The 14,775-nt window shown below is 37.5% G+C and overlaps 1 protein-coding gene across 1 annotated transcript; it reads right to left on the bottom strand.

Moving 5' to 3' along the window:
- Positions 1–5,851: 5,851 nt before the first annotated feature.
- On the bottom strand, positions 5,852–7,802 carry fitm2 (fat storage inducing transmembrane protein 2). The gene is made up of 2 exons (XM_072448500.1): positions 7,624–7,802; positions 5,852–7,190 (listed from the first exon to the last, which is right to left on the bottom strand). Exons 1-2 carry the CDS (start codon positions 7,794–7,796, stop codon positions 6,578–6,580), a joined length of 786 nt encoding a protein of 261 aa, XP_072304601.1. The 5' UTR covers positions 7,797–7,802; the 3' UTR covers positions 5,852–6,577.
- Positions 7,803–14,775: the final 6,973 nt, after the last annotated feature.

Here is a 14,775-nt window from a genome sequence, read left to right as displayed (position 1 = left end):
CTTCTTCTTCTTTTCGTTCGTTCGTTTGTCCGCAGCGTTCGATGAGGACGGCGGCGGCAGCGGGAGAAAACCTAACTACAATCTATATAGAGGACACTATTACGTTAAAGAGTTACAGTGAAACATTCCAGCGTTTAGAACATGCAGAAGAGGGCGTTTTTTTGTTTCGGTTTTCGAGGGTTTGACCGTACACTGCAAAAAAAAGGAATATCGACGTGAGTTTGGGCTATTTGAATAACAATGGTTGATTTGACTTGAATTTATGATGTAAAAGTGACTTGCGGGGCATACCTGTACTAAAGGTGCACCGTGTAAGGGCGGGGCATACCTGTACTAAAGGTGCACCGTGTAAGGGCGGGGCATATCTGTTGTAAAGGTGCACCGTGTAAGGGCGGGGCATACCTGTACTAAAGGTGCACCGTGTAAGGGCGGGGCATATCTGTTGTAAAGGTGCACCGTGTAAGGGCGGGGCATACCTGTACTAAAGGTGCACCGTGTAAGGGCGGGGCATATCTGTACTAAAGGTGCACCATGTAAGGGCGGGGCATATCTGCACTAATTAATTGTGTAAAGTTAATTTTTTAGACAAAATGATGAAAATTAAATTAAAAATCTTCCCTGGTGGATGAATGTGAAAGGCCGGTTAAGTTCCAGTTCGTAAACACGTCTAAATTAATCAATTAAATTCAAATCAAGGTCCTAATTGTGAACTCAAGTCATTTGAACTCGTGCAGATGTTCATTTTTTGCGGTGTAATTGTTGTACATTTTATTTTTGTTGAAGTTACTCGAACACGGCAAGAAAAGACCTGCACGAGCCATGAACATCACTCCTCACACGTATTTATACTTCTCGTTTGAAGTATTTACCTGTTTTTTTCAAGAATCTTTGTAATTTCTGATTCCGAGATCTCAAAAGAAGAAATGCGTCTGGCAATGGGCTTAAAAAACGAGACAAATACACTTGTTTTAGGCTAAATAAAATAAGCAGAAAGGGAATTTTACTTATCTAAAATGATTAAAATTTGCTTAATAATCTTTCTTATTTAGCATTTATTTATTTAGTAGAAATGTCTTAAATCTAGACAAAACAAATCTGATTTAAGTGAATAAAGCTGTGACGGATTTAGCACAATTTGGCTTGAAAAGGGAATTTTGAAGAATAAGAATGGTAAAAATGAAAAAAAAATAAACGATAAATTATAAATTTATAATTTTAAGAAACAAGAAACATTTAAACAGCTGCGGCCATCACGTCATTCACTAATTTTACCTCAAAACTACTCATATCAGAATACTCCGAATACTCCAAATACTCCAAATACTCTAGTAGATATTTATTCTTTGCGAACCTTTTCTGACACAAACTGCCAGAGGACCGGTGTCACAGAGCCAATCACAGCCAGAGGGCGGGGCATACCTGTACCAAAGGTGCACCGTGTAAAGGCGGGGCATACCTGCACTAAAGGTGTGTAACCTTTTCTTTCTTTTGAGAGTCTGCCACGTCGTCAGCTTTGCCCCAGAATGTCCCGTAATGGCATTAAAAACACACCGGCCCAAACTTCAACAGTGTGGTAATGTGGGCCACAAACGACCCAGCGAATTTTATCTGTATTTAACTTTTTTGTAACATATTTTAATATGATTATTTCTGTTTATAATTTAATTGCATTTATTTTTTTGCACCGAGATCTATTTTGTTCTTTGTTTTTTATCTGTTTGTATAGTTGTGAACACAAAACTCGTCACGTCTGTGAAGAGGCGAGCTCAAAATAAAAATACAGATCGGAAAAAGGCGGAACATGATGGAAAAGGTGTCAAAGATAGTTATTTGGACAGTGTTTTTTTTTGTTTAAAAAAATGTTTTATACGTCATTCAGAAGACATTTTCAATCTGAAGGTACTAGTTTGAGACGCTAGAGTTTGTTCTTTCCTGAGCTGGATTACTCTTGCTCAATCTGAATCGCACAGTCTGATATTTATTGTGAATCGTGACCGTCGTCATAAAAGTGATTAAAAACGTATTATTTATTATTATTTCTTCATGTTTGCACTGAACTGGAGCAAAGGATCATGGTCTTTGTAGTTCGACTGGAGCAAAGGATCATGGTCTTTGTAGTTCAAACTGGAGCAAAGGATCATGGTCTTTGTAGTTCAAACTGGAGCAAAGGATCATGGTCTTTGTAGTTCGACTGGCGCAAAGGCTCATGGTCTTTGTAGTTCGACTGGAGCAAAGGCTCATGGTCTTTGTAGTTCCCTCGTTTCTTTCAGCTGTTCCCGACATCATGAGTCATGGGTCATTGTTATCGTTTACACTGAGGGACAGTTCTGGTAAAATGATCTCCATGGAGACGAGCGGGGGGCGGAGACAAGCGGGGGGCGGACCCTCTCGCTCTGCAGTTTCACGTTTCATGTTCTGTTTTCTTTGTTGTTAAAGTTTTAAAATACAGCAGTGAGTTTGAGCTTTTTGAGTAGTTTAGACAAGTTTTATTTAGAGTTTACTCATCGTTCTGGGGTAAAACACGCAATTTGTGCTTTTGCTATTTTCAATTTCTTTCAAACGCAATCAAAATTAACTCCTTATTTAGCATTCAGTGTGAAGTAAGACAATTAAATCTGCCATTAAGGTAACGAAGCATGTGTTGTTATCATCCTATTGACTGATTATGTGAAATATAGTCAGAAATATAACTCTAAAAAGAGCTCTAAACTTGTGGAAACTACTCAAAAGTCTGAATTAAAGCCATGTTGATGTAACTCGTGAAGATATGTTTTGCAGTGTATATTTGAACAGAACTAAACTGAACATTTATTTTAAGATGATCTATTCTTCATTTATTCTTTATTCTTCGTTGCCTCGTCAACGCTCCGGCTCAAGCGCATTGTTTTATATTTTTAATTAAACGTCGCCTTTTTCCCCCGATTTTTGACTTTTTCACAAACTCGTAAAAGGTCGAGCAAAATGAAGGAAACGCCGTGTCGTTCTGGACCGTGACGAGGGAGAAACCTTTTTTTTTTTTTTTTAATTCCAATTATCTGCACTGTAAAAAAATCGACCTTCATTTCATCTCGAGCCGTTTTGATTTCTTTACTTATTAAAACTAAATAATCTGTCACTCAAAAATGGAAAAATGGAAAGGTTTCACTTGATTTAAATATATTATGCCACTTTTCTTTTCTTTTTTTAAGTAAATGGGACAAAAAGGATCAACATTTCATTGTTTGAGTGCTAACCCTAACCCTTGCCAATGGAATAAAAAAAAGTTAACTTTTTTTGTTATTTCAAACTGTTTTAACACCTTAAGTCTTATAAATGAACAAACACATCTAAGTCCAATTAACTCATTTCATCTGAGTCACATTAACATGTCAGCGTCACATGTACATTTTTACAGTGTGGGTTTTGTTTAATGCATTTCCTGTTCCTCCTTGTGCATTTGTATTACTATTTTATTTTCATCAGACTTCAGGGTTTAAAGTTCATTGCTGTTCAGTTTAAAAAAAAAAAAAAAACTTTTTGTTTGTAAAAACTCCAAGTGACAAATGCGCACTGCAAAAATACACCCTACAAACCCGAAAATGTCTGAATATCTTATTTTTATTGTAAGACGCAGTTATGTCGTCATCATTTAGATTTTTTGACAGTACATTTGATTTTATTTATTGTATTATATTTGTATTTTTTGTTTATTATATTTATTTTATTTATTTATACATTTTATTTAAGTTATTTATTTCATTCACTTATGTTATTCATTTAATTAATTTATCTTATTTCTTTATTCTATTTATTTTATTTCGTTATATATTTTATTTGTTATTCATTTCCTCTATTTATTTTATTTATTCCATTTATTGAAGAAGAAAAAATTGCTGCAAATAATCATGAATATAAAGAGGAAACGTTTATTAATCAAAACGACGCAAACAAATCAGCAACATTCTGAATTCAAGTCATTTAAAAATACACAGTTTACACCGAACCAAAGACACGCCCCTTTAATGTCGTCGAGTCGTTATCGTTAATGTCAGAGTCATTATGTCATTTTTGTTTACAGCGAAAGGCCGTGCAACGAATATGCAAGAAACACAGGAAACATTGGAAACAGGATAAACAGGAAACACTGGAAACACAGGAAACAGAGGAAACAGAGGAAACAGGAAACACAGGAAAAACAGGGAAACAGAGAAAACAGGAAACACAGGAAATACAGAAAACAGGAAACACAAAACACAGGAAAAAGGGAACACAAAACACAGGAAACAAGAAACACAGGGAACACTGGAAACACTGGAAACAAAACACAGGAAACACAGGAAACACTGCAGGCGGCAGGAGCACAAGGACGACCGCGGTGTCCGTCAGTAGAAGAAGAAACGCAACAGTATTGTATAAATCATGAGTATTTTCAGCACCGTTACGGGGAAGTAAAAGTATTTAAATCCACAGATGTTCAAAATGGAACATAAATGAAGTTCGAACATTCGTGGACATTTCTACCACAAAAATGTCCAAATCGCAAAGAGTTTTTTTTAAAATGACTCGAACTCCCGATCTCGCCTCGAGTCATTTGGACCAAATGCTCAGATTAATTCCATTGTATTTTTGGCTAATTTTTTTTCTCGTTTGAAGTGTCCAAACGACTCAAAGACGTCCTTCAAGTCATTTTAACTCTTTAGATCTTTATTATTTTTCTACAGCTCATTAAATATATATCTGTCTTTGAAAACACTTCACAATTTTGTTTAAATTTATGCCAAATCTCCTGCTCTTTTTTTTGACTGAAGACGGAACACAAACCTCGCTGTGGTCAGTCGCCGTGACGATATTTCACCAGAGTATATATATATTTTATTTACCTTTTACCTTTCGTTTTGTATATTTTCTAAATGCATTTATTTACGGTGCTTTTTATGATGTTTGTTCACGGGCCTTAATTCCTTCCGTTTTTTCATCGATTACGAATAAATGATGGAATTACTGCTCGACTGCGGCGTCTTCTTTGTGCAGGTTTTTAACGGGAAAACAAGACCCCATAAAACATATTTAGTTCCACACGTTTTCTCCTAATTTAGCCTCTTTGTGATGAGTTTTGAGACAATTTAAACGGTAATTTCTGAGAAATCTGGAATAATTTCCCCATCGTGCGGCGAGTCTCGTTTGCTCCAAGGAATACAAAATAAATATATAATGAATAAATAAATAATGAATACATTAAAAAATATTAAATAATACATAAATAACAAAAAAAGAATAAAATAATGAAAATAAATTATAATAAAAAAATGAATAAATAAATAAAAAATAAACAATGAATAAATAAAAAATGAATAACTACATAAATAATGAATAAATAATAAAAAATACATAAAGAATAATACAAAAAAATACATTAAGAATAAATAAATAAAATAATAAGAATAATACATAATGAATAAATGATGAATAAATAAATTAAAAAGAAATACTGAATAAAACAAAAACAAGTATAAATAATTTAAAATAAATAATTGATACATAAATGCATGATACATAATACAAAATGAATACATAATACATTAATAATAAATACATATTTATTAAGCTTGATTTATTATGTATTTATTAAAAAGCTTAAAAATGAGTGTCGGACCACAAACAGTCTTTTACTGCCTCGGTTTAAGAAAAATAACTCCAGACTTTTCCTTCATTCCATAAACGATAAGAATCCCTGAATATTTAACTAGATTTTTTGCGTTAAACTGTGAATTTTGAATGTGTTGTGAATGCAATTTGGCTGCAAACCAATAAAGTCTTTAAAATAAACGCTCGACAGAAACTCTTGAACACGACTCGTTAATAATCTCTTTATTATTCATCTTTTATTCAGCATTGGTACCAAATCCAAGCGTTCGTCAGGTGGATTTTTATGAACAAAATAAATAAAAACAAGAAGGCAAAAAAACTACGTATGAATATTATGAGAAGATTAAAACTGAACTTGAGCTCGAGCTCTATCAGTTTTCAAACACAAAACCCGACAATAAATATTTTTCTATTTTGTTCGTTGAATAATAATATTGCAACTGGACAGGAAATAAGCTCAAATATTTTCTCATATTTTTTTCATTTTTGTAATTTACTCGCTAAATGATTACATATTTCTTAAAAACATGAATGTCTGAGAAGCAGCTACCGAAAAACAATCAGAGCAAACGATGATCTCTGTTAAAAATAAAGACCATGAGCTAAAGGTCAGACAGCACAAGCTAAAGGTCAGACAGCGTGCACGCCAAGGTCGTAGTGTTTGTTTAATATCATGACATTTGTAAAAGCTCAAAGTTTAAAAGTGAATTAGAGGAATAAGTCAGAATCTGCTCATTTAAACATTAAAACGCGGATGTTTCGGTTTATGGTTCATCTCTGTAATTACTGGGTCTGTCCAGCACAAACGAACAAAGTTGAACAAATTATTTTTATCTGAACGACACTCTAAAAGTACCTATGGAAATGACTCGGCAATTTTGTGCAGTAAAAACGACACGTTCAGCGTTTCTTTTGTCTCAGATTCCTTTCACAAACGCGTGAATGACATCGATCACGCGTGTTGCTTCTGTTCCTTGGTCTGTTGCCGAGGCGGTAGTCCCGGCGACAGTGGCTGCAGATACCAGAGCCGGTAGGTGGAGTACCAGGCCAGCAGAGCGCACAGCGTCCCGAGCAGCTTGTCCAGAGGCTGATGGAAGTAGAGCGAGGTGCAGCAGAACATCCACACCCACAGAAGCACCAGACCGTTCAGCGCCACGTACAGAACGCCGAGCAGCAGGCGTGGCACGGCGGGCACGTCGGCGTTCCTCAAGTAGCCCATGGGCGCCGTTTCCTCCACGATGAACAGCGCCGCGTACGCCAGGATGAAAGAGTGTCCGGAGACGTCGCGGCCGAGCCAGTGGAGGCCGGCGCTCCTGCAGCCGGCTCTGGAGGAGAACTCGCTCCGCAGTTCCATGGCGACGCCGGTGGTCTGGAAGCAGGAGCCCGTCGCCTCCTCGATGCGGAGGAACGCCTCAGTGAAGAGGTACCAGACGGCGGTGGCGACGGGGAGCGCGAGCAGGCGGCGCGTGAGAAACGGGAGGCCACGCCCGAAGGAGGCGTTGGACAGAAGGACAAAGGGAGCGAGAAGGAGCAGCGTCCAGCCCCACGAGACTTTGACGAAGTATCTGTGGAGCACAAAGACGTCACTGAGGCAACAGCGAGCACGACCGACACTCAGAGGTTTGTCGAGCACAGGGGGGTCCAAACTATGGCCCGGGGGCAAAATGCGGCCCTCAGGATTCCTATACATTGGCCCAAGCAACAACAAGTTGTACTTTTGTATTGTAAAATTAGAAACTTTCTGCTATAATAACTTAAATAAGACATTCTGATGAGATACAGACCTAGTATTAATGTTCCAAGCCTTATTAAAAGGTGTGGACGCTCATCAAAACTACATTTCCAATGATTCACTTGTTCTGTCCTACAAAATGTTGCTCAGCTTCTGTTTTTCTTGTAAATCAACGATAATAATATGCACTATTTAAACGAGGTGGAGAAGCTAATGAGACAATCCGGTGTTAGCAAAGTTAGCTGACAGCAACATTAGCCACTCACAAGTTGATAACATTCTTGCTGCTGCTGAAATACGTGTCCGGGACGAGCTGCGCATCCTTCACCCACGAACCCGCGACGCAAATGAGTAAAAATACCGCGGGAAAGTATCGCCTGGAGCCTGGGATTCTCCAGAAGGAAACTAGCTTGTCCACAATGACATCCAGCGCCGCCATGTTGGACGCTACGCACTGTACGAACATCTGACGTAAGCGCCACGACCAATCAGGAGCGCTGGAGCGGAGCCTCTTCCGAGTTTTCGACGAATAAGCGCGCCTCGGCCAATCAGGAGTGCCGGAGCGGAGCCTCTTCCGTGTTTTTGGACCAATGAACGCGTGTCGTTTTTTTTGAGAAAAATGTTTCAACTTTTCGAGATCTTTAGTGTTTATAACGTGACATGTTGATTAAAAAATAAATAAAGTAGAAAATAGCGTATCATTTTCATGCACGTTTGTTTGTATTTGTGAATGACGGTCAACGCTAAAGGGGAGGGGAGGAGCTGAAGAAGTGAGTCAGGTGAACACGCAAAAAGTAAGTGAAGTTTTTTTTATTTATTTTATTTTGTCTAAAAACGTTTAATATTCAGTGCATGTGTCATATTATTTTAGTTTATAAATGTGATTAAATATATTAAATAGGTTTCAAGCAAACTGTAAATGCACGTGATACATTGAGAAAAAACAGAAGAAAGAGGGCCTGAAATGTTATGTCATTTATTCCCTTTTTCACTCATCTAAAAGTGAACAATAAAGCATTTAAAACACAAAAAGAAGACTATAGCCCACGTATGTTCAGTCGAATCAATCATTCTGGGAAGAAATACAAAATAACCTAAAATATACCAAATGTTAATAAACCTTTTAAAGCAATTCCACCTGGATTTATTTTAATTTTTTTAACTTAATGTAAAGCCCCTAAATTTCATATTTAGTGATATACACTTCAACAGTCTGTCAGTCCATTCCCCCGACAGCAGTTTAAGATAAGATATTCCTTTATTGTCCACACATGTAGATACAGAGGAAAAGGAAGGATAACTTATAGGAAGTTAAAAAAACTCTTATAAAAACACTCTTAATAGAAGAACTCTTATAAACAAAAATCTTACAGACAAAACCTCTCATTTCTTAATAAGGAATGGAGGGGAAAAATAAAGATAAAAATAAAATAAAAACCGCTAGCGTAAGACAAAATAATACTACTAATAATAATAATGGTAAAATAAACAGTCTATTTACATTAGTTATATGCACATGAATGTGACATTATTGCGTGTGAGTACGACAGTAATTGCACAGGAATATGACGGTATTGTTTGTCTCCTGATGTAGAAACATAAAGCCCAGGCATCAGTTTGAACTCCACATGTTCAGAAACAACTTCAGCCCTGAGCTGAAGAGCTTAAAGTGCACTCTGTATCTTTCTGTATCCTTCTGTATCCTTCTGTATCCTTCTGTAACCTTTTGTAACCTTCTGTATCCTTCTGTAACCTTCCGTAACCTCCCGTAACCTTCTGTATCCTTCTGTATCCTTCTGTAACCTTCTGTATCCTTCTGTAACCTTCCGTAACCTCCCGTAACCTTCTGTATCCTTCTGTATCCTTCTGTAACCTTCTGTATCCTTCTGTATCCTTCTGTATCCTTCTGTAACCTTCCGTAACCTTCCGTAACCTTCTGTAACCTTCTGTAACCTTCCGTAACCTTCCGTATCCTTCTGTAACCTTCCGTAACCTTCCGTAACCTTCTGTAACCTTCTGTAACCTTCCGTAACCTTCTGTATCCTTCTGTAACCTTCCGTAACCTTCCGTAACCTTCCGTATCCTTCTGTAACCTTCCGTAACCTTCCGTAACCTTCCGTAACCTTCTGTAACCTTCCGTAACCTTCCGTATCCTTCCGTAACCTTCCGTAACCTTCCGTAACCTTCCGTAACCTTCTGTAACCTTCCGTAACCTTCTGTATCCTTCTGTAACCTTCCGTAACCTTCCGTAACCTTCTGTATCCTTCTGTATCCTTTTGTAACCTTCCGTAACCTTCCGTAACCTTCTGTAACCTTCTGTAACCTTCCGTAACCTTCTGTAACCTTTCTTCTGTCTCCAGGGAGACTTTATTGCGTTCCTGAAATGTTGTGGTGTTTAACGTATCTTTCATGCATTTATTCAGTTACAGGTGGTGAGAACAGAGATCATGCATGAGTGAGGCGCCTCTCCACAGATCTGACCTGTAACTTTTCTTGGTGTCACCTGCTCGTCTCCATGGAGATCAGGAGCAGAAGAATGTACAGACTCCAATCTTGCTGTGAGGTGAGAGTGCACCATGTCATCATCCTCACAAGTGTCCTCTGATCAACAAAACATGCATCATAATCTATCTAATTGCTCTGTGTGAAAACACCCTCAAAACAGGTTTCAAAATTGCACTGTAAACAATAAAATAAAACATAATAGACAATAACTGCACATAAACCCTGCACATTCATCCTCTCAAACTCTGTGTTCTGCTTAATAGTTTCTACAGTTGTACAAAACTGTAGAATCCTTCGTGATCTAATGAAGCAGTTTTACATCATAAATGTGTGTTTTCTCTTCCTGGATTTGCCCGTGTCACATCTGTGCTGCCAGCGCTCTTTCCCGGCAATAAAACTCTTCAATTGCTAATGCTGCTTTTATGGTCTGAAAATATATGGCTGAAACAAACACAGCGCAGTAGTTCACACACGGAGCAGCTGCAGTTACTGCAACTGACAAAAGTACTAAAGTACCAGAGATACTCATTGAAATGACACTAGTGACACGGTCTATGAAACGATCTTTATTTAATGTAAAGAACACACAACATGGCACACAGTAAAACATATTCAATAATAGTAATAATAATGTTGTTTGTGGTGGTACCAGTCTCAGTTACATTTACTTGAGTAACTTTTGAGTGACATATTTGACATATTTGTGTCTTTTAGGTGTTAAATCTAAAGACAAAAGCTAACAATACGAGTTCGTAACTTTCTATCCAAAACACAGACTTAAACAAAAGCATGTTTCTTCATTTTTGTTGTTTTTATTGCACTTGAAAACATAGAAAAAACAGTGTCTTTTCCATGCGAGCACTTGCATCTCCACAGACCTGACTCCTCCTGCTCGTTTCCATGGAAATGCTGTACATTTGGCTAAAACATTCCACAGTCCGGCATGAAACGCACATATCTCCATGGAGTATGTGCAGAAGTACTGTTTCCACTCTCTCTCTGTGGAAGTTCCACACTGTGACTTCAATTTGAGCTTTTGTCTCCTTCAGATATGACTCAGTTCTGTTTATTTTTGCCTCTGTTTTTTATTTTATTTAAATGATCAGATTTATTTAATTAATTGTTGTTCCTAATACACAGATTAAAGAAATTAAATCAGATATCATGCCACTTAAGTTTGGCCAAATACTTTTTACTTTTACTAGTAATTTTAATGGATCATACGTTGTACCTTATACTTGAGCAACATTATTTTAAAGTAACAGTGGTTTTACCATTTACTACACTTTATTGTCCTCTGCATTTGACTCATCCGCCAGTGTCTCTGGGTCAAACCGACCACACAGAACTTAATGTATGAGTTTAATTTCACCAAAAGTTGACATTTCAGAAATATAAAACAAAGAACTACACGGCTTTTTCCACTCAGTTTTCAATGTTTAATGTAACTGACTTTAAACTTCTTACATTCTCTGAACAAACATGGAATTCTGGCTGAATGAACGAACTTGCGGTCTGAATTCCGAATCCATTTTTCACGTTTTTTCGACAGCTGCACGTTTAAAAACACACGTGTGGACTCGCCGACCGCGGAACAAAGCGCTTCTGTCGCGCTCGGTTCAGGCTCAACGTGAAGTGCTTTTCCTTTTGGTTGTGAACAAAGACGCTTCAACACCTTGGGTACATTCTCCACCCGTCCGGCCTCTCCTCCTGCAAACTTTCCCCGTCGCCATCCTCCACACACATTCAGAACCTGTTACAGAGCGTGGAGAATGGCCTCTTTTGTTGTGAGCAATATTAAGATACATACAACGATGAACAACAATAACAAAGTTTAATATTAAGTATCAGTGTCAAGCAGAACTCTAGTGTGAAACAAATACATCTTAAAATAGAGTCATCAATTGCATGACACGAGAGAGGCTGCTGGCATTAACTGACTGCCCCAGGGCAACTGCGGCTGCAAAAATTTGTGTAAAATTCAAATATTGTTTAAAAATGTAAACGTATTAAAGTGACGTATGACAGATTTTTACGATTTTCAAATTTTCTTTTGTGACTTTATTTGGTGTGTTTATACCTGTTGTACATATAAATGATAGTTTTACACCAATCGAGCAGGCATTTATGGAGAAAACGTTCTGTAGAAAATGACAGGAAGTGACATCACACCAGGGACATCCCAGTCAAAGTTTATGCAGAATTTACACAAAGAAACAACTTTTTTGACTCTAAACATTATTTCAACAAAATAAAGTCACTCTCATATATTTATATTTGTAAAATAAAAGATGAGTTTTTGCCCAGTGTTTGCTGGGTAATTTCCTACTGTGTGTCAATTACAAACAGGAAGTGAAATTATAAACCTAAAAAAAGTCCTATTCTGTGATAACATTTTTATAATTTTTAGCTTTATTCAAAATATATGTATCTCAACTGCATTTTAGTTCAGTGAGTCGTTTGACCTGTAGAGGGCGCTTTAAAGGCGCGTGAACAATAACAGATCTTGTTCATTTCACACTCTTCGTCCCGAGCGTCCTAAATATTCACCGTGACGAGTTCATGACCACGTTTTGCCATCCCGGGTAAAGCTAACAAACATTAGCATGCTAACGGAGCACTTCCTGCTTCTCGGAGAATAAAACGCTTTTTTTTCAGACGCAGAGAAATCACTGTGGTCTCATTTTCAACACATCTGAGCAGGGGACAAACAGATGTTACTTTATATTACGTGCAAAAAGAAGATCGGGTGCATGAATTATTCTGTTTTTCACGTTTCAAAACAGTAAAAATGACAACAACGACAAAAACAGTGATGGTCAACGTTTAAAAAGTCAACACTCAACTTAATAAATATTTGTTTTGGAGTTTTAATATAAATAATTATGCTAAAAAATCTATAGACCTTTGAAAAAATCCTAACAGGAACAGGAACAGGCCAAGTTACAGGTCAGATCTGTGGAGCTAATCGACAGGCTAATCGACAGGCTAATCGACGGGCTAATTGACGGGCTAATAGAGCACTCTAGAGCTCTCTATTCTGGCGATGAGACTCAGTGCATCATAACTAAATGTATTTGAGTTTCTATCATCGCTTTGGCATGGTTACCGCCGCAATAGATGGGTGTCCATACGAGTGCTTTAGTTACTGTTTAACCTACCCGCCCAGATTAGGAAAATCAATAAGATAACAGCAGCGGCAGCAGCAGCAGCAGCGGAGGTCGGACCTGCTCCTTCTCACGCCGGGAAACAAACCAAAACTCTAATTCATGGTGGAAAAGCTCAGAAACTGGACCTGCTCCAGACGAAGGAACGACGAGAAGAAATGGTCAACGTGAATTCACAAGTGAGCGGCCGAGCGGAGAAGTCGTACGGTCAGTCTGGCTTTTGTTGTGATCGGCTGAGAACCCAACGGAGAGCAGCAGCTGTCGGGCTGTGTCCGGGTTTCACTGTGGGGGCTTACTCTGTAGAGATGTTAGAGATGTTAGAGATGTTTAGGGTCGTTTAGAGATGTTTAGGGTCGTTTAGAGATGTTGGAGATGTTAGAGATGTTGGAGATGTTTAGGATCATTTAGAGATGTTTAGGGTCGTTTAGAGATGTTTAGGGTCGTTTAGAGATGTTGGAGATGTTGGAGATGTTTAGGATCATTTAGAGATGTTTAGGGTCGTTTAGAGATGTTGGAGATGTTTAGGGTCATTTAGAGATGTTTAGAGTCATTTAGAGATGTTTAGGGTCGTTTATTTTAGAGATGTTTAGGGTCGTATTGAGTCGTTTAGAGATGTATAGAGTTGTATATATTTGTTTAGAGTTTTATAGAGTTGTATGGAGTTTTATAGAGTTTTAAAGAGTTGAATAGAGTTGTATATATTTGTTTTTGTAGTAATATATATTTGTTTTAGAGTTGTATATATTTGTATAGAGTTGTATAGAGTTGTATAGAGTTGTATAGAGTTGTATAGAGTTTTATAGAGTTGTTTAGAGTTGTTTAGAGTTGTTTAGAGTTGTATAGAGTTGTTTAGAGTTGAATAGAGTAATTTAGAATTGTTTAGAGTTGTATAGAGTTGTATAGAGTTGTTTAGAGTTGTATATAGTTGTATAGAGTTGTTTAGAGCTGTATAGAGTTGTTTAGAGTTGTTTAGAGCTGTATAGAGTTGTTTAGAGTTGTTTAGAGTTGTTTAGAGCTGTATAGAGTTGTTTAGAGTTGTTTAGAGCTGTATAGAGTTGTTTAGAGTTGTTTAGAGCTGTTTAGAGTTGTTTAGAGCTGTATAGAGTTGTTTAGAGTTGTTTAGAGTTGTTTAGAGTTGTTTAAAGCTGTATAGAGTTGTTTAGAGTTGTTTAGAGCTGTATAGAGTTAGACTCTGGGGCAGGTTCCACTCGCTCTCCAGTTAGTAAAAATAGTGTCATGTAATGGGACAAATGTCGGTGTTTGTCTTTTTGGTGCAGACGTCGGCTCTGGACATTATGTTATTCTGTCATTAACTCCATGTGTGTGGGTTATGACTTAAATCAAGTGAATCTTATTTGAGATTCTTTGACGAGGTTAGAGCGATCGTTTAACTTGAGCTGTGTTTTTACCCGACAAACGTTTTTGGTTCAGTTTAATTAAATAGCCTCAAATGGCTGAACAAAACAACAGATTTTACAAGCAGAAAGTTAAAAAATGACTCGATTGCTAAAATAATCTCTAATTCTAAGCAAAGAAATAACTTAGTCCATCTCAATACGTTTGATGAAAAAAATAATGAAACAAATTGATTATCGTAGGATTTAAAGGAATAAAAGAGGATTTTTGGCGCGCAGTCTGAGTCTCATTTCCTCGTGTAGTTCTCCCACATGTCTATCATTCCCTGCATGCTACTGCACACCTGCAGCCTTGTTCCCATAGCAGCACGTTTCCATGGCTGCACATGCT

Source organism: Eucyclogobius newberryi, unplaced genomic scaffold (genome assembly GCF_026437365.1).
Source record: "Eucyclogobius newberryi isolate DKJ021-1_F unplaced genomic scaffold, fEucNew1.0.hap1 SCAF_17, whole genome shotgun sequence".
NCBI lineage: Eukaryota > Metazoa > Chordata > Actinopteri > Gobiiformes > Gobiidae > Eucyclogobius > Eucyclogobius newberryi.
Note: the sequence above shows the minus strand (reverse complement) of the source record. Positions and strands in the feature narration are given on the sequence as shown.